Source organism: Fukomys damarensis, unplaced genomic scaffold (genome assembly GCF_012274545.1).
Source record: "Fukomys damarensis isolate Sample0158 unplaced genomic scaffold, DMR_v1.0_HiC HiC_scaffold_2, whole genome shotgun sequence".
NCBI classification, from domain to species: Eukaryota; Metazoa; Chordata; class Mammalia; order Rodentia; family Bathyergidae; genus Fukomys; species Fukomys damarensis.
In genome coordinates, this window is record NW_022900914.1 from 7825406 (window position 1) to 7851625 (window position 26220).

At 54.0% G+C, this 26220-nt stretch overlaps 1 protein-coding gene across 8 annotated transcripts in view; it reads right to left on the reverse strand.

Annotated features, from left to right (window-relative positions):
• The window catches only part of Otof (otoferlin), an 83293-nt gene that overhangs the window by 18437 nt on the left and 38636 nt on the right, over positions 1-26220 (reverse strand). For 5 of the 8 annotated variants that reach the window (XM_019204645.2, XM_010604828.2, XM_010604824.2 and 2 more), the window contains exons 5-12: positions 25606-25787; positions 16043-16116; positions 14760-14886; positions 14267-14321; positions 7759-7890; positions 3733-3795; positions 3245-3329; positions 589-748 (exon numbers count right to left, since the gene is read on the reverse strand). In XM_019204645.2, coding sequence (XP_019060190.1) covers positions 589-748; positions 3245-3329; positions 3733-3795; positions 7759-7890; positions 14267-14321; positions 14760-14886; positions 16043-16116; positions 25606-25787 — 878 coding nt within the window. Of the gene's footprint in view, positions 1-588; positions 749-3244; positions 3330-3732; positions 3796-7758; positions 7891-14266; positions 14322-14759; positions 14887-16042; positions 16117-22116; positions 22162-25605; positions 25788-26220 lie in introns of all 8 variants that reach the window. The other 3 variants (XM_010604826.2, XM_010604825.3, XM_010604823.2) reach the window with 1 other exon arrangement.

Below are 26220 nucleotides of genomic sequence, written 5' to 3' on the forward strand. Positions count from 1 at the left end.
AAAAAACTTTTATGGTGGTACTGGGGATTGAATCTAGGTCCTCACACGTTAGCCAAGTGCTCTACTGCTGAGCTACATCCCCAGCCCTTTTCATTTTGAGATAGGATCTTATTAAGTTACTCTGTCCTTGCACTTGTGATCCTCCTGCCTCAGCCTCCCAAATAGCTAGCATCGCAGGCATGGGTCAGCATACCCCACGACCCAAACTTTTATGGTGGTACTGGGGATTGAATCTAGGTCCTCACACGTTAGCCAAGTGCTCTACTGCTGAGCTACATCCCCAGCCCTTTTCATTTTGAGATAGGATCTTATTAAGTTACTCTGTCCTTGCACTTGTGATCCTCCTGCCTCAGCCTCCCAAATAGCTAGCATCGCAGGCATGGGTCAGCATACCCCACGACCCTGTCACTTTTAATCCTCCTGCAGCAACCCCTGGTCCCGCCCACCCAGGTCAGCAGGTTCCCTGGGCTTGTGTGGGGAGCGGGGGGGTAAGGAGATGAACGCCAGAGCGCTGAGCGCCGGGCTGAGTCTACACTAGCAGCTCTCGTGGGCTCGGGGCTCCAGGAGCCGGGTAGGATGGGGCCTCACCCCTCGATGTCATCTTCTTCAGTCTCGTTGGCCTTGTGCGGCGTCTTGATGTTGTCTCCCTTGCCCACCACAGCGACGTCACACTTCACATAGCCTTTCAGCCCAGCGGAGATGTCGTCGGGGTCGGACAGGATGGCCCACTTGTGATGGAACTGGTGCTCTGCGGCATGAGCGGGGCGCTGCACCCAGTGTCCCCAGCCCGCGTTCCTTGCCTCCAGGGCAGGCTCCGGAAGCGTCTGTGCCCAGGGCCCGCTCGCGCTGACTGTTGGACCCTCTGCCCAGCCCCTGAGAAGTGGGCAACGTTGCCCTCTTCCCCCAGCACCCGCAGTATGAAGGGAGTGGGACACCGGGTGCCATCGCAGGCAGGAGCTGAGCGCTTTCTTGGCCCCTGCGGTCCAGGCTATCAGGTGCCTGAGACCTGGGCCGCAGCTCTGCCTGTATCCGGCCGGGAGACGAGGAGGGCAAAGTGCTCACCCGTCCATGTCTAGATCGCTGCTGACCCACCCCAGGCTGTGTGCTGCCCTGCAAGCTGGGCAGGAATGCCCTGCCCGCTCTCCCCTCCTTGTTCAGCCACAGACTTCTGCTCACAGTGCCCAGGGCTCTCCTCTTCCACGAAGCCACCCTGACTTCCTCACAAGACTTGCACCGGGCCTCTTTGGCACCCGCGTCCCTCTCACCACGATCATCTATGTGCAGTTTGTCTCTGTGCCTCGACTGATAGCTTCCTAAAAACTGGACTGGCAGTCCCACCCCAGTGTCCCCAGGAGCTTGTGACATGGAGGAAAGGACAGGCTGAGTTGCCTTTACATCTAGGGTGCAGGCGGAGAGAAGTGGAGGAAAAGCTCTGCCCTGTGAACCTTCTTTCTGCCATTTTCTGTGGGTGCTGGGTGTGGGCTCAGGAGAAGGCAGTGTCCTAGGAGTCCCCAGCCTCAGGCCTTGCCTGTGCAGACCTGGGACAGAGGTGGACGGGCAGCTAGATGGCTTGGGCCGGGGAGAGGGACCCAGGGTGCGGCTGGGCTGCCTGGCTCTCTGAGAGGATGGAGGTGAGGGTGGTGGATGGATAAGTGGACAGCAGGGTCCCATGAATGTGGACAGAGGGGAGGATGGTATACAAGTGGGTGGCTGGGCCGATGTGTCAGTGAATTGGGAAAGCTTTGCCTGAGACTCAGGACTGACATGACATCTGTCTTCTAACTTTAAAGTTATTTGAAAAGGGATTTATTTTTCCAGCCTGAGAGGAAGACCTGCAAATGTCGATGAAGGAAGAGGTGACAGATTTCGCTTCAACATGGACCAAGTGGGGAATCTACAGCAGGATGGGGAGAGTCCACTGCTAAGGCGCAGGTGACCAGCAGTCCTGCCCGTGGGTCCCCGTGTCAGAAACCCAGGACTGATGACCTCCGTGACTTCCTGTCCCGCCACTGTGTGTGCTCAGGAGGGGGTGTGGGAAGAGCACAGGCCCCGGCTCTGTGCTTTCCACCTCCTGCTTCCTCCCGCCTGCTGCTGACACCTGCCGGGTGGGGCTGACCGGGTGGGAAAGCTGCCCAGGCCTCCTCTGTGACCTCAGCAGAGAGCAGCGGTGACCGAACAGTTTCCTGCTCCCCTGGGAAGCTCTCCCAGTTCCACCAGGTCCCTCCACCACCCAGAGATTCCCAGCAGCACCCAGGAGTCCGGGGACCCAGGGACCATCTTCCCAGGCTGCTGGGGAACTGAGGGCTCATCAAGGCCAGGCCAAAGTGCAGGCGGGCACAGCAGAGGCACTGTGAGTGCGCCTCTCAAGCCCCTGGGAGAGCACCAGGCTCAGGGGCAGATTCGGCAGGAACTGCGTATCTGGGGTGCGTTATCCCCAGCAGAGGGCCTGGGCCGGGGCCTGCACAGACTTGGGCTTCTGCAGCCCCAGACCAGCTGTGTGAGCCTGTGAGCCTTGGCTTCCTCAGTGTGAAATGGGACTCGTGATGCCTTCATGGGGTTGGGGTTGGGGTTGGGGCAGGGGCAGACTCGTTGGGATAGCTCACTCGTCCCTTCATCACTCTGGGCCACTCCATCTTGGTAGAGCTCGGACAACAGTTTTTAAGGCCTCACGCAGCTTAAGTGTCCTAGGATTTTGTGTTTCTATGTGTATGCTCTTGGGGATTGCACTCAACTTCACACGGTGTCAACTCACGAGTACCCACAGACCAGGCAAATCAGCCACAGTCTCCCATGGCTGCTCCTCAGGTGGCCTGAGTCCCTTGCAAAAGACATTTCTAGAGCCTAGGGTCCCTCAGATATTGCTGTATCATAGGTGCCGTTGCTGTCACCCCTGCCTGTGGATTGGGCACTATGTCTTGGGGGGCACTGGAGCACACAGCCTGGTGTACCCCTTCCCCACTGCATCTCTGGACTCAGCCCCTCAACTGAAAAGGGGGACAAGGGGGTTCCTATGAGAAGGGCAGGGGCTTCTTTCTGCTCAGGCCGAGGGCAGCCTTGTCACTGGACCCACAGGACACACAGCGGGCGACGCAGCGACACAGCAATCTGCCCTGCATAGTGAGCCGTCTTTCTGCGCCCCACCACCCACCTCTGTGGGGAGCTGCTGCCCTACCAGGGGTGACTCCTGCCAGATGGGCTCCCCCTCCCCGGGCCGCACGGACCACGGCTGGTCAGGGTTACTCACCGGGCTGGGAGTACACGGTGCCCACATCCATCTTGAAGGAGCCCACCAGGGTGCCGCTGCGCAGCAGGTTCTTGGAGTGAATCACCTTCCGGGCAGAGCCAGCAGCCACCAGTCAGCCCACGGTGAGGCCTTGCGTGGCGGGGAACCCACTCATGGCGGCACCACCTTGGTCTTTCTGGGGACCCAAGCTTCACAGTGAAGCAGACGGGTGTTTGCTAAAGTAAGGGCGGTTCGCTGGGGCTGAGGATCAGCCGCTCTTGCTCATGCTTGCTTTTTACTGGCTGCCATGTATGGGTGAGTAGGCTGTACACTGTACAGAGGCACTGGGTTAGAGCACTGAAGTCCAGCCTGTGCACCCCCTTGGGCACCTGGGTGTCTAGGTGAGGGCCGCCTTTTCATGATTAGCCCAGCCAGGGGACACCGCACAGGGTTGTAGGGAGGCACAGCTTAAATTAGTGGCCCTGCCTGCCAGGGCTGCTGTCACTCACCGAGATCCTGATGATCTTGTCGAACATGACATCAGGAGAGGCGTGGAAGTCGAAGACGAAGTACTGGAGGGGAGGGACCCAGGCTGCTGTCACTGGCGGGCCCCTCCATCCTGGCAGTGCCTGTCTGCACCCCTGCCACTGTCCCTCAGTCCCAAGGCTCAGGTGAGCGGTTCTGAGCACCCCAGGTGGAGACTGGGCCATCCACGGCCAGTAGCTGGAACAGCCCTCACTGATGTGTCATGCTCAGAAGGGCCCGTGGCTGGGAAGCCAGGGGCCTGGGCTCGGGTCCCTGTTACGCCCCTTTCTGATGGAGTAGCCGTCAGAGACACATTCCCTGAACCCAGGCCCTTGAGCTGTCAGACGGGGGTGTTGACATCTGCCTCAGAGCTTATGAGACCGATGAGATACCGTAACATCCGTCACCACATTGAGATACCGTGGACGGAGGGCCACGCGGACAGGGCCACTCAGCCACAGTGCAGGTTGGAAGATGTGTCCTACCTTCAGAGAGGTTAAAAGGTAAACCTGGGCGGGCAAGTCTTAGGAAGGACCGGCTGCCAGGTCTGAAGCACTTACTCGGCTGAGAGCATAAAACACTGAGGTGTGACTGTCCTCTCACGCTGCCAGCTGCCCACAGACACCCGCAGTACCTGACCCTGAGTCCTGGCCCGGTGCAGGGACTGAGCTTTAGGATGTGCATGGTGAGCAGAGGGACTGATCTGGTGAACTTGTGGGCGGGGCAGGGTGAGAAAGATTGCCCGGGTGCCTAGGGTAAGATCGATCCCGAGAGCATGCGTTCTGGCTGGTAGAGCCTCACCCTGCGGGTAAAGTGCCAGCTCTGGAGCCAGCCACTCCTAGCTGATGCTGTGGGGTCTGTGGCTTCCTTTCCTGAGCCACAGCTTGTTCCTGCCAAGCGGGGATGATGATCTTGGGGATGCTGAGCCACTCCAGGGGCCTGGACGGTGCGGTTGTGAAGTCAAAGTGACAACCCTGGTCATGCACTCAGTCCTCCCAAGCTTCCCCATTCATGGCTCTGCACAGCAGCGACAGGTCTAGGGGGTGCCGGCTGGAGTTGGTGGTCTCAGCTCTGGAGAGGTGGATGAGGTCTAGATTTGGGGATCATCAGCGCGGGGCTGGTGACCGAAGCCCTGGGTTGGAGGAGATGCCGGAGGAGGACCTGGAAGGCAAGCAGGCCCAGGAACAGGGCAGAGGAAGGGATGCCAGGCAGGGAGGCTGAGAAGGAGGAATGGGAGGCAGGGAAGCTGAGGGGCTGAGAGCTCCCCAGGAAGCGGGCAGGCAGCTGGGTGGAGGATCTGAGCCTCCGGGTGACCTGGTGCAGTGTGCTTTCAAGGGACGCTGTGGGACAGAAGTGATTTCCGGGGATGTGCCCGGGAGGGAGCGGGTGAGCACAACTCACAAGGCTACGGGGAACAGGGGAGAGGCTGTGGCGGTGGGAAGGGCCCGGACGGGCCGATGGGTGACTTCCTGGCCCTGCCTCAAGGGCCCATGGGTTTTCAGGGTTGCTCAGCCAAACATGCTATAGTTAGGATACTGCAGACAAAGGAGAAGGAGGCAGAAGAAAGGCAAAGACAAAACTGGGTGCTGGAAAATGGTGCAACGCCTGACTCTCAAAAAAGAAGGCAAAGGGGAGAGGCAGGAGGAACAGGGCTCCCAAGATGGCCAAGCAAGACCCGGTGTAAACAGTGGAGGGGTCTCGGCTTGGTCCATGATCAGCAGATGGTTCTGCGAGGGCACAAGCCAAGAGCCTCCTTACACACCGGGCAGCAGGCATCAGACCAGGAACCTGGAGCTGGGTCCACCCCATGGGAATGAGCTAGCTAGGCCGGGGCCAGAGTCCCACGTGCTCTGATTCCTTGAATTTCCTGAGCACAATTGGCTTTTGGAATTCTGAGAAACCTGCCAAGTCATGCTGATTGTTCCCACTTGCCTCTGCTGTCCTAGTGGAACCAAAGGAAGGTTCCTGCCAGTTCACGAAAAGCAGTACACACTGGTGACCATGAGGGGATCTTTCCTTGAAAAGGAAGAGAACAGGGAAAGCCAGCCAGCCATGGGGCTGGAAGGAACTACAGCAAGGCAGTTCAGAGTGGTGGTCTCTTGGCGGAGTTTACTTCCAGGGGGATGTTCGGCAATACCTGGGAAAGTTTCTACGGGCATGGGTCGGGAGACACTTTCGGCATCTTGGTGGCAGAAGCCAAGGGTGCTTGCTCAGCACCCCACAACACACAGGACAATCCCGCCACAAAGGATTATCCAGTCCAAAGCAGCCATGGTGGTGAGTTTGAGGAACCCAAGTTTAAAGGAAAGACAGAGGGCCAGGGATTTAGCTCAGCAGTGCTGCTGCCTGCCTTGAAAGTGCAAGGTCCTGAGTTCAATCCCCAGTACCAAATAAGTAAATAAATAATTTTTAAAAAGTAAATAGAAACAAAATTGGAGCTACTTGGGTTTGTGAAAAGGACACAGACGTGATCAGGGGCAAATAAGAGGAGGTGAATGAACGGCCAGAGAGGATACAAATCCGGAGCTTGGAAAACGGCTTCCGGGAAGCAGCTAGGAAGTGATACATGAGGGCAGAAACTGTCCATCTCTGCAGTCCACACACTGCCTGCCTGGGCACATGCTCGGCAAAGGCTGTTCTCCCTGTTCGGTGAGCATGCACCCAGCAGAGTGGCACTGAGCTGGGCCCCAGATCTGTAGAAGACCAGAGCTTCCAGTCACCAGGGGACAGAGATGTGAAGGACCAATTGCAATTCAGGATGTTACTGCCACAGAAGGAGGGAGTGCAGACTTTTGATCTAGAGGGGGCAGCGAAGGCTGCTCAGGGCAAGGACATTTGAACTGGGTATTGCTGAGTGAGTAGGAGTTTTCTGGGGGAGCTGCAGAGCTGGGAAGCAGCTCTGCACCTTGGAAGGAAACAAAACGAATGGATGGGTTTGAATAAAACATGAGGTGCACGGGCCTGGTGCAAAGCGAGCCCTCAGATGTGGCTTTACCACTATCAAGTAGCCATGGAGGGCCATGGGCTCTGTCTCCATACCCATCAGGGAAAGTTGATCCTTATCCAGGCCAGAGGCTTTTTCCAGTCAGGGGTGTGTCCATCTGAATGCCCTGACTTCACACAGGGTTGCTGGGTCCTGCTTGGGGTCTGACAGGAAACCAGCTGGGAAGGGGGTCTCTTCGTGGTTGGCTGCACACGGAGGTTTGGCCAGGCTTGGGCCTGAGGGTGGCACTGTGCTAGGTGTCCTTCCTGCCAGTGCACAGCTGGACGAGGCCCGCAGCGGGCCAAGGGCACCCTCGGCCTTCCCCACACCTCAGGGCACAGACACCTCACGAGCCAGCTGGGACGCCCTCCCTGCCTGGAGCCACTGGGGAGACAGACTCAACGTCTACTCCAGGGTCTCCAGCTTCTGGGCTCGGCTGACGTGTGCTGAGTGTCCCACATCTCGCCTGATACGAGGGGGGCCAGGGGCCTTGAGGCAGCAGCCAGGATGTGGGGCTGGAGGGTCTCTGAGGTCCCTCACCCACCCTGTGGCCTCAAATGTCTGGAAAGAGCAGGAGTGGGTAGCAGGTGTCTCTCACACCCCACGTCCGGGGCTTTGGCAGGAAGCCCCCTGCGGTTCATCTGACTGTGAAGGCAGTGGGCAAGGTCGCCCTGCAGGACCCAGCATCCCGGTGTGGAACCGGTTAACAGTGGTTGCTGATGTACCTAGTACTTTCGAAAGCGTGTCTGGCACATAGGAAAGCCTTGTCCGTGTGGCCAGGGCCACGCAGGCTGGGCTGGCAGGAGGTGCACGGCAGACCCAGGCCATGCTCATTTCAGCGGGTGGCTCCGGGCCAGAGCAGGGCCAGCCTGGGATCCAGACGGGATCCAGACGGGATCCAGAGGGTGTGGCACTGCACGGGTGTGCTGGGGCGCTAAGTGGCCAGGCTGGGAAGCCTCTGCGCCCCTTGGCACCCCCACCTCCCGCTGGGCCCCCGCCACATTCAGTGGCCCCTTTCCCCACTGACCTCATTATAGTAGGGGCAGTTTGTGGACTCCTTCATGGAGGTGTACTTCTTGTCTTCACCCACTTCCACGCACACCACAGGGTCCATGTTCAAGCCCACCAGCTGCCGCGCCTCGATCACCGTGATGCTGACCTGCGGGCAGGAGAGGGGAAGGGAGCTTGGCGGCAGCTGCGTGAGCCTCGAGCCCAGTCCCGGGGGCGGGAGGATGTAGGCCCAGCTCACAGGCACATCCTGCTGACCACCACCTCCGAGCTGTGCACTCATTTGTGGGGGTGTGGCCGGCCTCTGCATCACTGTTTGATAGAACACCGGGGCAGGTTGGTGCTGACCCACTCTTGGAGGACGGGGATGGGCATTGATTTTTTTTTTTTTTTAAACTTTTAGGCCAGTGATCCCTGATCTTTTAAGCAGCAGGAACTGGTTCTGCAGGAGACAGTTTGTCCACGGACAGCAGTGGGAGTGTGGTTTTGGGTGATCCAAAGAAGTGTGCAACCTAGATCTCTCAAGTGTAACATCACAGTAGGGTTTGCACTCATAGGAGAACCTAATGCCGTAGCTGCTCAGCCCGGAGGCAGAGCCCAGCTGTGGTGCCAGCCAGGGGAGTGGCTGTAAATCCAGGTGACCCTTGCTCGCTGCTGCTCACTGTATCCCCTCCTGCCATGCAGCCCAGTTCCTGACAGGAATTCCCACCTGGAGCTGAGACCCCTGTTCCAGGTGATTGCAGGACTCTGAGCTTTTTCCTCAGCACTGATGGCTCTGCTACGGGGAGGTTGCCGTTCTCACCTCACCAGTTTCCTGTTCCCAGGAATTAAGCTTTTTAGGTCTTCACTGGCTTGCGCTCAAACTCCTGCTCTACGATTTCTCACGTAGACCTGCAGGCCTCTGGCACATACTTGTTTCTGCACTTCGACTCTTTTCTCATTTCTGCCCCTTCTCCTTTTGTTTAATTCCTTTGCGTGGTCAGGGAGGCTCAGATGCCTGGAGAGTGCATGTTGTGTGTCTTCTACTGTGTTGGTCCTGGGAAGCCATTTTTCAGTTGTCCACTCATCGAGTACATATTCGGGGGGAAACTGCTGGGATTAGGCACAGGGGTGCGGAAACAACGCCGGACCTTTGTGCAGCTTACTGTGAGTGGGTGCTGCCTTACAGGGTTTGAGCAGGAAACAACAACAAAAACTTTACACACACACATATATATAGATAGACGTGTATAGTTAAAATGTATACGTACAAAGATCTATATAGACATACACATAAATGTATAGAAAGAGAGAAGGGAGGGGTTCGTGTAATGTAACTACTGCTTTTCCTGAACCTTCATTTTAAGCTTTCAGTTAGTTCCTGCTTTGGATTTGGAGGCGTTAGCCCCCCCACCCCCCTGCCATGGTAAAATACAGAGAGGTACAGACTTAGGGAAGCTGGGCTTGGCCCTGAGTCCCAGGCCTGCCAGGTGTGAGTGCAGATGGCCTTGTGGGCCCAGTGAGCTACCACCTTCCCTGCCATGACTGACACTTCAGCTATTATGAGGCTGTGTGAGGGTTAGATGAGATGACCTGTATTACAAGCATCCTGAGAGCTTTTGGAAAGCTCTATGCAACTTGCGCCCCTGTTACAAAGAAGCTTCTCAGTTGACGCTACCTTCAGTCAGTGGGCGTAGGGAGGGTGGAGGATGATGCTTAGAATTATTTCATAATGCTCTCTTGAGCTTGTATTTTAACCAAAGCCTTCCCTCAGCTGGTGTTAGCATTTATTGTGTGTGTGTGTGTGCGCGTGCATGTGTTTGGTACTGGGGATTGCTTTCAGGGCCTCATACATTTGAGGGAGGTGCTATGCCACTGAGCTACACACCCAGCCCTTGGTATTAGTGCTTATGCAGTGCCTTCCTCTAATGAAACTTTACGCTTCTCCTGCTGGAGAAGTGGTAATTTGAATCGCTATGCTTTGATGCAATTTTAAATGTGATTTCACTCCAGACAGTTATTTTCTCTCATTATAAAAAAGAATCATCACTAAAATTATCATCCACTGTGTCCATCAAGGTCCTTGTAAATATGCTGAAAATTCCACACATCAGAAGCAGTGATGTTCAGAAAACAGAAACGCTTTTGCCAATGAGAACACTGCCAGGAAATCACAGAAACAAGAACCCGAATATTTCACTCATTGAAGTAACACCTGAACTATGAAATCAAACATTTCTGTGTGGAGCTTGAAGTGCCAAAGGGAATGAAGTGAAAACTTAGCATCCAAGCTTCAAAGAGGTTCGATAATCACCATTTCTTCGGGGAGCTAAAAAGGAAATAGGGCTAATTAACTCGGCTCTGAGAAGTTTGCTATGAAGAGAGTAAACAGACACTAAAGTCGTTCTGGAATTTTTTTTGCATGGTAGTTTTAACTTTCACGAACCTCTTTGGGTCAAAGGTTTAAAAACATTCTATTACTTTTTATCCCACAACTAACCCCTCTCCCTTCAAACAAGGCTGTCTGAAACTCCGAATTGGGAAGTAGACGCGGTTTTGGCAGGTCCCACAGATATGTCAGCTGGTTATCAGCCTTCTCCAGGCCGAATAGTTGTTTGTAACATTTTCTGTCTTAAGGCCTGGCCATAGTAGCAGCTTTTTGTCTCTTTAACCCCACCTCTTGTTTCAGGGTTCCTATATTTCCACTCTCCCCTGTGGATGGAGCCAAAATGGCTGTGAAGGGTGGAAGCTCCGGCACTAGAGGTGGGAGGTGGGAGGGCGGAGCAGGAGGAGGGCAGAGGACTGAGCGAGGAGGGGGGGGCCCTACGGAAGCCTGGAGGGAAGAAAGAAGGTGCAGGGATGCGGTGTCAGGTGAGGAGACGGCTACTCTGCAGCATCCCATCCCCGGCTAGGCTGTACATGGAAGAAACACAGCGCTTCAAATTAAAAAGAAAGAGATTGGTTAATTTTAAAAAGTCTGGTCACTCTTGAGTATACTGCAGGAGGGGATGGGCCCATCCTTTTCTCCCATCAGGGGCATGCTAAGAAAACAGACACCCCATGCCAGTGTGAGGACAGTGCCAAGAAAGCATGTATTTCAACTTTAAACTCAACTTTTTCCAGGACAGAGATGAGGGGTCAAAGGGAGCCACAGCTGGGGCGCCCTGACCGGCTGACTCTTTCTGCTGATGACTATTTCAGTCTCCTGCTGAGATAAGGCACAGAATCCGCAGTGGCTTCATCAGAGCCATCACAAGGAACAATGCAGTGTAGTAAATCTATACCTCTGTCCCGGGAAGCTTCGCAGGATCTGACAGTGCTTCAAGAACACCAGCTGGGAGCTAAGGAGAGCGGGTGGATTCTGTTCTGCAGATGCTTGGCCTCCTGTCATCTTCAGGGGCCAGAGGCGAAACGCGACGTGATCACTTGGAGATCGCTCCAGTGGTGCCAGAGGACGGAGGAGAGGAGAGGAGACAGGATGGAGGCAGGGAGACCAGGACGGAGGGAGTGCAACAGGCTGGTGCCTCGGGTGGTGGCTGGGGGCGAAGTGGGGGCGAAAACTGGATGTTTGGAGGCAACAACATGTTGAGTCTTGGTGCCAGGAAGAGAGGGTGGGGAAGAAATTTAAGAGTCCACCACCTACCGAGAACTACAGGTGCTGAGCATCCCTACCCACTGTGGGAAACTGATACGCACAGAGGTGACAGTGGTCCATCACCTCTGAGATGCCAGAAATCAGGAAAGACTTTCTATGTCACGTCCACTCTACACATCCACGGGCCATGCAATGCTGTGGTCTCCACCTCTCTTCCTGTGGCGCGGGCTTTCTGATTCACCCAGGCCAAGTTCTCCAAGTGAGTGAAATCCTTTGTAGTTTTGTTGCTTTTTACATTGTATTAATAGAAATTAAAAATTATTTCCATTTGTGTCCTCATAACGCCTAATCCAGTCTCTGCTGTCTCTCTCTATACCTCTGTCTCTGTCTCTCTCTCTCTACACACACACAGCTGAGGTATGAATGCTCCCAGATTAAATGCAACAGATGTTTGTTCAGTTCGGAGGTTTTACAAAGTCTCTGGGAGGGAAAATGTCTGGATTTGGCCTGATTAATAAGTCTCTGGCAGGAAACAGTTTGAAGACCATTTGAAAACTGCAAAAACTGCAAAAGTAGTGAGCCAACATGATCCAAGGACCAGAAGAGAACAACCATCCAAGGCTTGATTAGAGACAAACAGCCCCTCAGACTGCTGGGGTCAGAATCCTGGGTTGGAACCCTAGTTCTAGCCCTCCCTGTGTGACAGATACAGGGTCCTTATCTTCCTTGGCTCCCATAACTGCACTAACTTAAATGGAAACACATACACAGCTCCTAGCACAGTGCCTGACTTAGCAAACCTTCAAAAGTTTGGAAATTATACACAGAGGAGCAAAAAGAAGAGATAATCACCCACAATCTCACTATCCAGAGATGATGGGATTGATATTACTTCAGGCAATGGAATAGTATAGAGCAAGATTTTTTAAAAAATCACTTTTTTTTTTCTTCAAAATTCATGGTTGGCTGGGCGTGGTGGTGCATGACTGTAATCCCAGCACTCAGGAGGCTGAGGCAGGAGGATCTCTGTGAGTTTGGGACCAGCCTGGGCTACATAGTGAGTTCTAGGTCAGTCTCATACATAGAGATCACAATCTCACTATCCAGAGATGATGGGATTGATATTACTTCAGGCAATGGAATAGTATAGAGCAAGATTTTTTAAAAAATCACTTTTTTTTTTCTTCAAAATTCATGGTTGGCTGGGCGTGGTGGTGCATGACTGTAATCCCAGCACTCAGGAGGCTGAGGCAGGAGGATCTCTGTGAGTTTGGGACCAGCCTGGGCTACATAGTGAGTTCTAGGTCAGTCTCAACTACATAGTGAGACCCTGTCTCAACGCCCCCCGCCACAAAAAAATTCATGGTAAGTTATATTAACAACGACTCTGTTTTGGATGTGCCCCTTCTGGGCAATTCAGTGACATGGTACCTGCGTTGGGCCCTTTGTTATTTGGAATTTCCCTATTCTTTTTACACCCCTGGGCCGAGTCCCCCGGAAAGGCCTCAGCAGCCCTGGGACACTTTGTGTTTGTGTCTTGAAGAGGTGAGGGAGGATGTTCCCAAATCTCCGGGGAACCCAGAGGTTGGAGGCTGTCTGGACCGCAGGGCGGGTCCTTTTGACCTTGCTGGAGCTGTTTCTCAAGCACCTGGGGAACTGGTGCTGTGTGGAGAAAACAGGATTAAGGGAGACAAGGTGAATCCCTGGGAAAGCATGATCAAATGTAGCTTCCGCCCAGGAAGGAGCCCTGGTCCCTTCAGTCACTGCCTCGGGAGGCGAGGTAGCGCTGTCCATGAAGAAGCTGGTGTGCACAGGGCCTGGGAAATGGCACCAGAAACAAAGCTCTTCCCTTGGGAGAGGGGCTCAGTCTTATTCTGGGGCCTGGTGCTGGTACCCAGACAGGATATCCCCAGGGCAGGGAGCGTAGGCCCCGCTGGCAGCCACCATGCTCACTGCCAGGAGGCTCTGCTGTGCTGTGGGGTCTTGGTAGTCCCCGGGGTAGGTCTGGGGCAATGGGGCCCCTCAGGCTGGCCTTGAGAGATGCTCCGCTCCTCCTGCTTTCATGGTATAAGTACCTCCCAGGTGCCTCTGGGTTGTGCACCAGCGTGTTGTGAACTGTGTGAGTATAACTCGGTTTCTCAGGTTCCACTCGACTCTGAGAGAACCACCAAGGTCCAGGGTCTGACCCTGCAAGGCAGGGGCCAGCGTGGCCCTGTCCCTGCAGCCACAGCCATGTTTGTCACTTGTCCAACCTGCAATGTGGCCATCTTCACAACCTAATAGCCATAAACCCCTCTCTGCTTTAGCCTTTTTGTCTCCAGTTTGGAAATATACCAACAAATAAATTGTGTTAATCTCAGAAGACACACAGAAGCAAAAAGAGATAACCACCCACAATCTCACTATCCAGTGATGGAGGGATTGATATTACTTTAAATATTGGAATAGTATAGAGCAAGATTTTTAAAAAAATCACTTTTTTTTTGGTACAGGGGATTGGACTTGGGTCCTTGCACTTGCGAAGCAGGCGGCAGAACCACTGAGCTAAATCCCTGTCCCAAAAAATCACTTTCTTCAAAGTCGATTGTAACCACTTGAAAACTGTGTGTGTGTGTGTGTGTGTGTGTGTGTGTGTGTGTATATGCATACACGTGCGCACCTGTCTGTCTGTCTGTCTGTGTCTCTCTCCTTGGTCTTATGGTTTCTCCAGCCTTTTCTTCCTTTCTAATATCCAGGGCTGCACACAAAATCTTGGAAGGGCTTTATCAGGATAAGCAGAGTTTGCAAGCTTCTCTTTGGTTTTTGTACCTCTGTACTTTGATACGACTAGGAGCAAACTTTGAGAATTTATACTCAGCTGTGGTTCTCTGTGACCCCAGATCCTCTGTGGAGCCTATAACGTACACCTGGCCCAAACCCCTCACTACATACAAGGTCTCCAGCATCCGCCTACCTGGTAATCCATGGGCCGCCCTGCACTTGGCTCCATCTTAATGTCTGGCTTGGATCTGAGGAGAGAACGCAGCATCAGCTTGTGGGAGGGGCCTGCTCGCGGGGAGGAGGACAGTGGCAGCGATTGGACTTTGCAGAAGGGTGGAAAGACAGACTCAGTCCGCAGACGCACAGGCACTGCTGAACACGACGGGGAATAACTGTTCTCAGGACCCAGAGGACGAATGGCAGAAGTTGCAGGGGGACAGACATTGAGTCAATAGGTTCCAGTGTGGGCTGGGCAGCTCTGTGCTTTCTCTCCACCCACAGGTGCTCAGTGACCTGGAACAGGCCACAGGCACTGCTGCCTCTGCAGGGCGACAGGTGAGAGGCACATCCAGGGAGGAAAGAAAGGGGCAGGGCTGGGAAAAAGTTGCCTCTGGGCCCGAGTCTGCCCCACCCAAACTCTGGTCCTAGAAAGCTTGTCCTATTTGACAGCAGGGAAGCCCACTCACCGCTTGTTGGAGACGTTGGTGGTAAGAGCTGTGACAGAGGCTAGAGACACAGAGTCGGGGTCCAGCCCGTCCCCCAGCCGAATGGCCAGGTGGTCGAGGTCTTCCATCTCCAGCACCGCTGGCTCATCTGGTGAAGAAGGGCTGGTTAAGTGGAACATGAGAGGGACAGTAACCTTGTTTCTCTTTTAATTTTGGCATTTCCAAAGGTAAGAGTCAAATTCAAAATTTATTTGCTAACATCTGCTTAGGATGTGATTGTATATTTGCAGTGTTTTCTAGCTAATCATGTTTTTTAAATTTTAGTTGACATTATGTCTGGCCCCTTTAAAATTTTTTTTTAGTTGAGTGCAACTCTGTCCTGGAACATGGCTTACTAACGCACTGAATATTCTTTGCAGAAGAAGGTAGAAAACAAAGAATCCATGCTTACATACCTCATAATAATAGCTACATTTATCTAAGTGGCTACTACATGCCAGGCACAATGCCAGTCACTTTTCACACATATCTCTTTAGAGGTAAGACCTGTCAAGATAGGCATTATTCTTGTATCATGGACTGGGAAATTAAGGTTGAAGAAGACATTTGTCTACACAAAATAGCTTATAGAATCCAGGACCTAATCCTGAATCGGTGTGCATTAAGAAATGGCAGCTCTGAAAAGCTCCCCCAAAGGGAGATGAATGTGCTATACTCTCACTCCCAGGAGAAGGGCACACTGGAGTTGGCATGGCCCAGAGGCCAGGCTGCATCCCGGTGAGAGGGCACTGGCAAAGGCACAGCCACGAGTTCTTCCACTGAGCAAGTGCTCTTGAGACCCTGGTTTTGCCCAGGATGGAATTGGCTAAACGTCTCTCGCCTTTTCCTTCTCTAAATTAAAAAAAAAAAAAAAAAAAAAAAAAAAAAACTTTTTTTTTTAAAAACAAGGCTTTTCAAAAAAAAAAAAAAAAAAAAAAAAAAAAAAAAAAGTCTCTTTCTGTGTAAAGAACGAAGGCTTGGGACCAAGGAAGGCAGGAGAAGCCTCTATAGGCAGCTCCGCCTGGCAAAGGGCTGTCTGTCCATTTTCATACCGGCAAGGATACTGCCCTTCCAAGGCCAGACTGTCTGGGCGGGGCCTGGGACTTGGACCAGCCGATGAGAAGCTAAGCCCCCCCCAGGGGACTCTGGCTGGCCAATCCCAGGAGGACCCATTGGGCGTGTCTCAAGGGGGGTGGGGTTTGATGTAGTCCTGCATGAAGAGGCTGCCGCCTTGGGTGGGCCATGGGCAGGGCCTCGTGTCCTACCTTGTCTTTGGGGCTCCTCCTTGTGGGGCCGGTTCTTGCCCAGCTTCATGGCAGAGAACACGCTCCTCCCGGCTCTGTGAGGGGGGCCAGCAGAATGAGGTGGAGGTAGACAGATGCCCAGAGGACTGCACAAGTACACAAGAGCCAAACACCGAGACACACAGAAAGGGAGATGGAGGCCCTCACCTACTGGTCCCAGGACGTATTAGGGGTTTGACTTCCCACGCTGGGAGCCGGGGAAGTGAGGCAAAAGGAGCCCCACCACTTCCTTCTTGGCGCCCGCTTATGCCCTGGGCGGGGATGAGGGGCCCAGCGAACCGGAGGGCAGCCTGGAGCTGGAAGGACGCAGTACCTGGAGAGCCTTAGGGTCTTGGCCTGTTAACCTGACCCTAACCCCTCCAAGGCCACCAAGCTCATCCCCCGCCCTAACCCCATCTGAGCTGGGTGGGAAGAAAGCTAGTGGAGCATCGGAACAGAGGCAGGCGGGGCTGGCGTGGACTCTGTGGGGCAGAGGTGGGAGATGCGGAAACCGGGTACTCAACACTCAGACGGCTCCTGTGCGCAGAACCTGCCTCGCCCTTCTCAGGCCTCTCTCTGTCCTGGGATTCTTTCTGGCCCCCGTGTAAAGGAGAAGATAGGCCCTTTCCCATCTACCTCTGAACCTGGCTTTTGTCCCTTCTGCCTGCCCTCTGTCATTGCAGAAGCCCACTTTCCCCCAGCCCCCAGGAACTTATGGCAGATTCCACAGTTCCTACCTCTTCCTCTGGCTTGGTGTAGCCTTGTGTCCCAGGTGAAGGGCTTTGCAGTCGGGGGGGCTGAGGGAAGGGGGCAAAGGTCCTCACCGCCCTTCAGTGATGTCCCTGCCGCTGAGCCTGAGGTCCCCGGAGCCAGAAGGGACTAGGAGCAGGATTGACAGGGGAGGCGCGGTATCCCATTACCCCATTCATATTGCATGAGCAGGACACCTGACCTCTCTACTTCCCACTCTTCCCCTCCTGGGTGTGGCTGCCATCCCTCCAGCAGGCTCACGGCACCCATCTTTGTGTCTGTATTTTGGGTCTGGCCATGGTTTCTAAGACCTCTAGACTCCTGCCCTTGTTGCTGAGCAATGTGAGGGTGCAGAGGACCCTCTGTCCTTGAAGAAATGGCCTAGAAACTTAAAGCTTAACTCATATTTAAACTTTGACTCAGGTTTGGGGAGACAGTTTCGTCCCCCAAACCAGGCTCTCTCCTAAACTAGGTCTTGATGTTCGGATACAGGGAAAGCCACGTCCATAGGCCTGCGAGGTGCAGTTGGGAATCGCCCCTTTGTGTGGCACCAGCTGACTGGCCTGTTCATGACTTCCGAAAAAGGGATGGAAGAAGGCTGGGGTGACACTGAGGTGTCTTCCCTCTCCAGTATCCTGCCTGGGATGTAACAGCGGAAAGAAAGGGGCTTACAAAAGGATCACATAAAACAATATTATGGAGAGACGAATTATACACATGCAATGGTCCGGAGGAGATGACACAAACTTTCCTGGACAACTAACACAGGTGAACAGCTATTCCGGATGTTTGTTCATTTTCTCTTCCTAGCAATCCTACGAGGGACATATATGCTTCGTCTCATTCAACCAGTGACAAAACTGAGGCTGGGAGGGGAGGAAGTGATCTCAGCGTCCCACGATAAGTGGTAGAATCAGGGCCGAAGCCAGAAGCACCTGTCGCCAGGCCAGCAGTACTTCCACTTTGTGCTGCCTCCAGGGCACCCGTGCCGTGGGGCTGTGCTGAGCGGGGCCCCCGTTCTGCCCAATGGGAACTTTGGCAAAGGCTGCAGGGCCTGCACTCACAGGTACAGCTATGCTGTGTGCCAGCACAATCCACAGATTGGGATGTTGTCTGTGAAGAGTCCCATGTAGAAAGGGCTCATTGGAAGAACGGCCCAAGCACCCACAGATTTGGGGAGAGACTGCTATAAATGTTAATCCGCTGGTGACACGACCTTGAGCGCCCACTGAGCCATTAGAGACAATCACACGATGGTAGGATAGAAACCATCCTGCCCTCCTTACCTCAAGTGCCTTCCGGGCTCGCTCCCACCCAGCGGCCTCAGGAGCAGGTGCCAGCTATATGCTGAGCCCTGCCACAGGCCTGGCCATAGGAAATGTGGCTAGCGTGGGTCTCACTCTATTCCATCTCTCCCCACTTATCCCTTCCTTTCTTAGGGTTTGGGATTCCTTTCTACCCAGCTTCACTGTTCAATGACTTCTCTTCTGAATTACCCAGAAGTCTCCTGGAGGGCTCACTGCTGGCCTTTGTACAATCTTTTCTTGGCTGTTCCCGGGCTGGGCCACTCCTACAGTCCCCAGTCCCACTGCATGGGTAACCTATACCCGTGAAGCTCACCGAGGCACAGAACTACCCACCACCGGGGCGACAGAGCCAGTGGCGTGCCAGGTAGAAGAGGCCTTGCCCAGAGGAGACAGCAACTCAGCATCCTCGGACAGGATCTGGCCCTGCTACCTGAGGCCCAGAGCAACTGCTAGGCAGCAGGAAGTGGTGGCTTTTGGATGCTGGTCCTGTGTACCCACCCACTTGGGTCTCGTGGCATTCTTTGGGCAGCTGTGGCCCTTGAATTTGAGTCACTTTATTCCTTAAAACACATATACTTGGAGGTAAAGATTGAGAGTTTAAAACATGACAGCACCTCATCCTGAAGTGGTTCAAAAGAGAAACCCTTCCCTCCCAACTCAGCATCGTTCAGCCATCTGAAGAGGACAGGGCCACTGGTAGTGCTCCTGTGTGCCTGGGAGCATCTCAAGAAGATGCTCATTTGTTGACAAAAAATGGGTACGAGGAGCACAATTTCCAGAACTCACTACAGGCTCTGTGCCTCTGCTGGTTTCTCCTAGGCTTGCTGTTCGGTGCATTCTCACTGTGGACACTGGAGTGTGGTGTCGCTACCACGCCTGCCCTCTGTAATTTCCTCATCACTGACACTATAGAAAAAGCCTTTCCTAGGACCAGGGATTCAGCTTAGTGGTTCCATTGCCTGCCTCTTAAGTGCGAGGTCCTGAGTTCGATCCCCAGTACCAAAAAAGAAAGAAAAGAAAAGAAAAGAAAAAGCCTTTCCTCCAGCACCTGTTCTCAGAAAGCAGTATACTGGCTTCCCTTGGCAAAGTGTAAAGGCAACTTTAAACATAGATATTAACTTAATCAGGGACTTTTGAAGATAATCCGCTTGTTTTGAAGACCCTGGATTTTTAAAAAAATATATATAATTTGTTGATTAGATTTCTGCTGTAATGAGCCTTTTTAAAAACCATTAAAACCATGCATTTGGTCTAGTTGATTTCTACAATTACTGAAGATAGGTATGCTGAGAAACAGACACAAAAAACAAGCCAGTGATCAACTCAGTGCAAAACTACAAGCACGTGGCTCCTTATTCACAGGCACATTCAGCTTAAGAAGTAGGAATGGCAGGGAGATGGGATCTTAGGACCCTCTGGAGATTTTGAATCACGTCTGTTTCCTGAGGTGGGGTTCACTACAGTCAGAACGAGAAATCTACATTGGTATTTATTCTCTCCAGAGACAAAATTTTAAAATGAGCACACTGGTTGTAAAGTCTTTTCTTTTTTTGGATCTGATGGGTTCTCATGGCCCAGGGCTTCTGCCTCGAGATTGGCTTTCCCTGGAATTGCTGAAGCTCATCAGCTCAGGCCTTAGGAAACTGGGATAAACAAACTCTTACCTAAGAGAAGCCAGATCTGTGATGCTTCTTTGCATTGTTTAAATAACCAGATTTTTTTTTTTTTTGTACTAGGGATTGAACGCGGGTCCTTGTGCTTGCAAGGCAGGCAGTGGCACCACTGAGCTAAACCCCCAGCCCTTAAACAGCCAGATTTTTAAAACCAGGAGGCACATTATTTTGTTCATTTTCCATTCCACAAACACAGGTCATTCATAATTACAGCCCTTACAGGTGTCTTTGATGGTGTGTTAAATTTTACCTAAAGAATAGTTTTCCCAGCAGCGAGAACAGGTTGAACACCCTGTCTCCGAAGTGGCCTGCTTGCATGTGTGTCCCTGTTGTACCAGGAGGCTTGGAACGCCCACGTGGAGAGCTAGGAAACCTGGCTGCCAACTTCTTCCCAGTGGGCCAACCTTATCGAAAGTCCTAGCGAACAGTGTCGTGGGAAGGATATTTCCCATTTCCCCAAAGCCGCCAAAACAACCTGCCCCAGAGTCCCATATGCCATGGGGAGCACACATTCGTTCATGGGTCAAATCTTATGTTTTCCCCAGCACAACTTGTATCTATTTCCCTCCAACCAACCAGTTTCCATCCCCTTTCAGAGACTGAAAACTCTTCCCACAATTTTCTCTTCTTAGGCTGAAGAGTCTCAATTAATTTAACCTCTTCTTAGAAATCTGATTTCCCTACTCTTCCAACAGTCCTATTGCTGTACACATTAAAATACTAATCCATGCACACTTACTTTCTCTCACATGTGAATGGAAGATGGCAAGAAGCTAGCGTGTGGTAGAGATAGGAGTGCAGCCCGTAGTGTGGCCCTACTGTGCGCTTGCACTGTGAACTACCTCTTTCCCGGCTGTAGCCAGCAGCAGGGATCAGGCCTGGCTGAGGCCCATGACTCTGGCCTGGGTCAGGGTAGAGACAGGGACATTAAAAAGGGCCTCTGAGCATGGCCAAGCCCTGGGGGAGGGTCTGGGGCCAGCAGATCAGTGGCTTGTGCCTCATGAATAAGCCTCTGATAGCCGAATGCTCAAAGATAGACCCAAATTTTTGAGACATCTAAGAGGATCCCCCACTTTGACATTAACCCTCCTCCCATTAACCAGGCACATGGTTGGCCTGAGGCTTCCTGGGACCCTGCAAGCTCCTCCGTCCCTCAGGTCTAGGGTGGAGCTCTCCTCCAAAGCCTCCACCACTGAAGCCTGAACACTGTGTGGTCAGGGCTATTGCTTGTGTGTAACAGGCACCATTGGAACAATTTGTGCTTATGGTAAAGCAATGGATGAAGCTGTGAATTCCCAGGTTCTTAGTGCAAGCAATCACTTCAGATCCTCCTGCCCCTGTCTGGGTGTTGCCGCACTATCCTCACACAAACTAATTTTTAATGTATTGGGATCGTGGTTTTGAGCAAATCTCTTTATATCACTGGGGCTCAGTTTCACTGTTTGGGAGTTGGAAGGCCACATTCCTGGCTTTTCAGCTGTCATTAGTGTGTTTGTCCAATTAGTCAACTTTAGAATCCAGTCAGATTGCCCCCACTTCCTGGGTCCATTTGTGAGCTCTGGGTGAGAAGTCAGACCCCTTGCCTTGGCCCCAGCTCTCTCCTTGCTCCCTGGGACTCAGATTTGTCACAAGACCAGAATGGCCAGCCCTGGCTCCCACCGCCCTTGTGAAGTTCCCTACGACGCTAGAGTCGCCGGATGACAATGTGCTCTTGGGAGAGCAGCCTACCGCGTCATAGCCTCAGCTGACCCGGCGGCCTGTCCCTCCTGTCTAGAGCCTCCTTCTCCTCCCGCCGTTCCCGGAGAGCCCTGATGCATCCATTCCGCAGGAAGCCTTCTGGGGATGGAGACTGTGAGGACCACCGGATGCTCATCTCTCCTTAGCTTGCTGGGTCCTCATGCACCAGCCATACCCTACAGCTACACAGTACCCAGAGCTTGTCCTTGGGCCTACAGGGCTGTATGTGCAGCTGCCTGGACTGCACAGGGCCCATCAGCTCCTTGTGGCCCCATCCTTTGCCGTTAGCCACGCCCCGCCAACAGGGAAGCTTAAAGGCCTGATCTGCAGGGTGGGGAGCTAAACAGGCAACAGAAGTAGAGCAAGGGATGAGGAGGACCCCCAAGGACCAAGAGTGGATGCCAGAAGGCCCAGCCGCCTGTCCCTCCCTGTGCCTCCCTTCCCTTCTCCCTCCGCCCCCCGCCGCACGCCCCCATGCTGGCTGCACCAAGACAGCCCAGCCCTAGGCCCTCTCAATGGGCCCCCACCCTCTGCAGCCCTGTGGGGAGAGTCAGGCACCACTGGCTCTGCCTTGGCCCGGGACACCTACTTGTGCTCGCCATCTCTGCCTCTCTGGGTCTTCTCTCTGCCTTTGCTGAGTATGGGGAGAAACGAGGAAACAAGGGGATGTGATGAGAGGATGTGGTCCAGAGACGCTTGTAGCCACAGCCCCTGGCCTTGCTGACCCCCATGCACCCTAGGAGCCTTCTTGTCCTGCAGACCCTCACTCCGCAGCCTGTGCTACCTAATGAGCCTGGATTTGCTGGGCCTAGGTCACCATGCCCTGGGCTCTGCCTCTGGAGAAGGAGGAAGGGCCCAGGGTACCAGCCAATCTCCAACCCAGGCTGAGATCTAGGGATTCTAGAAAGTGGACTTCTGGTTCCCAGGGTGGGCTCCTCTTCTACTCCTCCCAGGGTCTGTCCTCTCCAAGGGGTGGGAAGTGCTCAGGCTCAGGGTGGGGTTGCTTCCAGAGAGACAGGGCTGAGCCTGCTCTGAGAGGTGAGGGAATCGGAGTGCTGGTAAGCAGGGCATTCAGCCTCTGAGAAGGAAGGTGGGCTGGGTGGTGAGCGAGCTGCCACTCCAGGGCTCAGAGCTGGGAAGAACAGTGCTCCCATCTCCCTTCCGATGGGCTTCCGGCAGCCCTTCTAGAATGTTCTCTCAATGTCTCCCCAGTGTCATGGCAATGAAGATAAAGAAAAGAGAGCAAATAAGCATTGGCAAGCCTCTTGTTCTCCTCATCCCTCGTCCCACAATAGACCTTGCCCAGGCAGACTTTACTCCACACCCTGGGCGAAGCCTAGCTTTGGCAGCTAACCTTCACGGTAGGCCAGTGGGCCAGTTTCCAATTCAAAGAGGTCAGTACCGGCCCAGGCTCCGGCTGCCGTAATTCACAGAGACCACTGAGCAGGGAGCAGCATGCTGCAGAGGAGGGAGGTTTGTCTCAGCAGCCTGAGCTCCAGGGAGCCCTTAGGGGGCTGAGTCTCAGCCGGAGATTCACTGTCCCCACTAATTGTAGCAGAGCTGCTTTGCCCTCAATCATCAATTCAGTTTCTGAGGGAAGGGTTTAATTTTGTTTTTTTTTAAAAAGAGCTCTAAGACCCTGGCAAATTTTAAAACCCCGGCCACAAAGGAATCCAGGGAATCATCTGGGAGTGGGCGAGGAAGACCTGAGTAGTGAGCAGTGGTGCTTTCTTAATCTTTGCTCTGACATAGAGAGGCGCCAGACTCACCCAGCCCTGTCCTCTCCTCACACACACAGGACCCACCCAGGCCCAGAGTCTCCTAGTGCGGAAACTGAGAAGGGAAAAGCTGACCCTCTCTACGAAGAACGATTATGCTCCTGATTTCCCTGCAGATGTGTTGGCCGCTGCTACATGAGCAACAAATGCAGAGAACTTCAAATGCCCAGTGCTTGAAAGTGCAACAGACCCAGCCATGGGTAATCCACCAGTCCCATGAGCTGGATGTGCTTTTGCAAATGACATTTCAGACACTCAGGCTGCCCTTGAACACTCAGCCAGCAAGCAAGGAAGGCCACAGGGCGGGAGAAGTAATGTGGCAGCCTGCGGGGACCTCTAGGGTTTCCGGGGGCCGAGGTCCTTCATAGCACCAGGCCTCACTTGGGTACTCAGCCCTAGGCTGGCGTTAAGGGCCCAGGCTCAGTGGAGAGGGGCCTGCGGAGCCTCACTGCACCCCCGGTTTCGGATGTGGCTCACTGATCCTGCCTCCTGAGCTGCCTGGGGAGCCACAGTAGCTCTGGAGCCCAGCCTGGCAAAGGGAGAAAGGGAAGTGTGGCAGACCATCCTGAGCAAAGTCAGGGCCCGCCGTAGTGTGGAGCAGGCATTTCCCCTAGAGTTCGCGATAATGTCCCCGGAGCGGGACCAAAGCCTGCGTGACTCCCAGGAGTCTGAAGCAGGAGGGGCTGAGTGCTGGCAGGGCACGTGCCCCGTACCCAGCACCGTGTACCATCTGAACCCACCCGACCTTCCCGTGAGCCCACTTTATAGGTGGGAAGGAGAGGCTGAGCATTGCTAGAGCTACGGGGACCGCACAGAAAGCAGTCACTTGGTCCTCGTGAGCTCCCAAGAGAGCTCCCATGGGTGCTGCCTGCAGGGCCCCTGGGGAGGCCATCCCTGAGGGCAGCCAGAAAGCCAGCTTGTCGGACTCATTCCCATGCCTCACCCAGCTGGTGAGAGGCAGCGTTGGGATGGGACTAAATGCTGGAACGTAGTATCCTGGCTCACACCTGTGCGCCTTCCTTACACCCACTGGCCTTCCCGCAGCTTCGGCTGTGTCCTCAGAAAGCCCTTTCTTCGAGCCTCTTTCTTAAATTGGAACCAGTGGACAGGGCCCAGGCCATTGCGGCAGCATCCCTTGTGTCCCATCTGTTCTCTGCTCCTCCTCTGCGCATTTTCGACCTGATTCTGACCCTTCGTAAGGTCCAGCGACAGGGAGCCTGCCGTCTCCAGACCCTGCCCGGGCAGCACCTGTTTGCATTGTGCTTCTCCACGATTCTCTTGGCTCTCTGGACAATGGGGAGAGGGGCTCAATGGCTACAGTCCCCCTTTCATAGGCGAGGGAACAGGGTCAGAGGTTATGCGGCATGCCCAGGGTCACATGCTGGTGAGGGGCAGAACTGGCACTCAGGCCCGGGCCTCTGCTGAAGGTCTGAGGAGGACCATGCCTGGCCTGAAGGGAACAGTCCCTGTGTGTGTGGTGCTGGAGACAAGGTGAGAAATGGTTCAAGCACAAAAAGGGAAAAAAAGATTCCTTCAACAAAGGCATATGGGTTCTATTTCACTAATTGAGACCCTGCTGTTTTCAGCATAGGGGCTGAGTGAACCTCACCTGGGAAGGTAACGATGGAAGGAGATCAGAAGGGGATGCTTCCAGTGACAGCAAGGACCCCTGCTTCGAAAACATACCCTGGCCCTTTAGACTTTCCAGTCACCCCCAGCGACCCAGGAACCTGTGGACAGCACTTCACTAGCCCAGACTGGGTTCTGTCTCTCTGGGATCTCTGGAAAATGCAACTGCACTTCCATCTTTGGAACAATGGTGCGTATGGAAGAAATGGGCCTGGACACAGCTCCTGGTCATCTGTACATGGCAAGACATTTGCAGGGCAGGAATCCTGGACACTAAAACACCTGGATGTGTTCTTTTCAACAGAGAGGCTGTGTCCCAGCCGGAGCCATTGGCTTCACCCAGGTAAGAAGAGGCCTTTCTCCCGGGTCTCTCCAGAAGAGTTGCTAGGCTGCCTGGGCCTGGTTGGTCCTGCAGGGTCTTGGACCAGAGAGGCCAGGGTCTCCTGTCTTCCCCCCTCCCATTCCCTGAGGAGGACAGGAGGGCCAGCTTCTTCCCCTCACATTAGTGTTCAACTCCCAGACCTTTGCTTGCTTCAGGGTTGGATATGCCTGGCGTCTCAGCTGGATCTGAGTCCCTGCTGCCTCCCCCTGGGCCTTGGAGGGAGCAGGTGAGGGCTGTTGCTGGACCCCCACCCCCACCCCATCTTTGGGGGCAGCAGGCAGCCTCTTACCTCCGGAAGCTCTTCTCGCCTGGCGGCCGGGAGCTGGGGCGGGAGCCGGGGAGCAGCCCATCTGTCTCCCGGCTGTCCTTCTCTTCCTCCCGAAGAGACTCATCACCCAGGAAGTCTCCGTCATCCCAGGAACCCACCGTGCCATCTGCAGCCTGATACCGGACCTCCACAGTCAGACTGGTCTGGAGGGAGAGGCATGGTGAGCGGCTGGTGTTCATGAATGCTTGTAGCCCCACCTCACCAGAGGAAGCCTAGGTGGGAATTCCTCCCCCCAGTCCATTTTGCAGATGAAGAGACCAGGGCTTTGGAAGGCTGACACGCACAGACTCTGCCAGCTCGGTGGGACCTGACACCAGATCCCGTGGCACTTGGCTGTGCTCCTCCCTGGTGTCCAAGGTCAGGGCCTGCCTGGACAGCTGAGCCTGGGGCTGGCAGTGGGATCTGAGTCCTCTGTGTACATAATCAAGATGTTCAGGGTCCGCCAAGGTTAGGTCAGCTTGTCCTCAAACCAGGGCTGCCTACGGGCGTGGTGGGGCGGGGTTGACACAGCACATGTGACATAAAGAGCCGGACACGCTCTCCAGGAAAGGACCTGGGCTCGGGACACGGTACAAG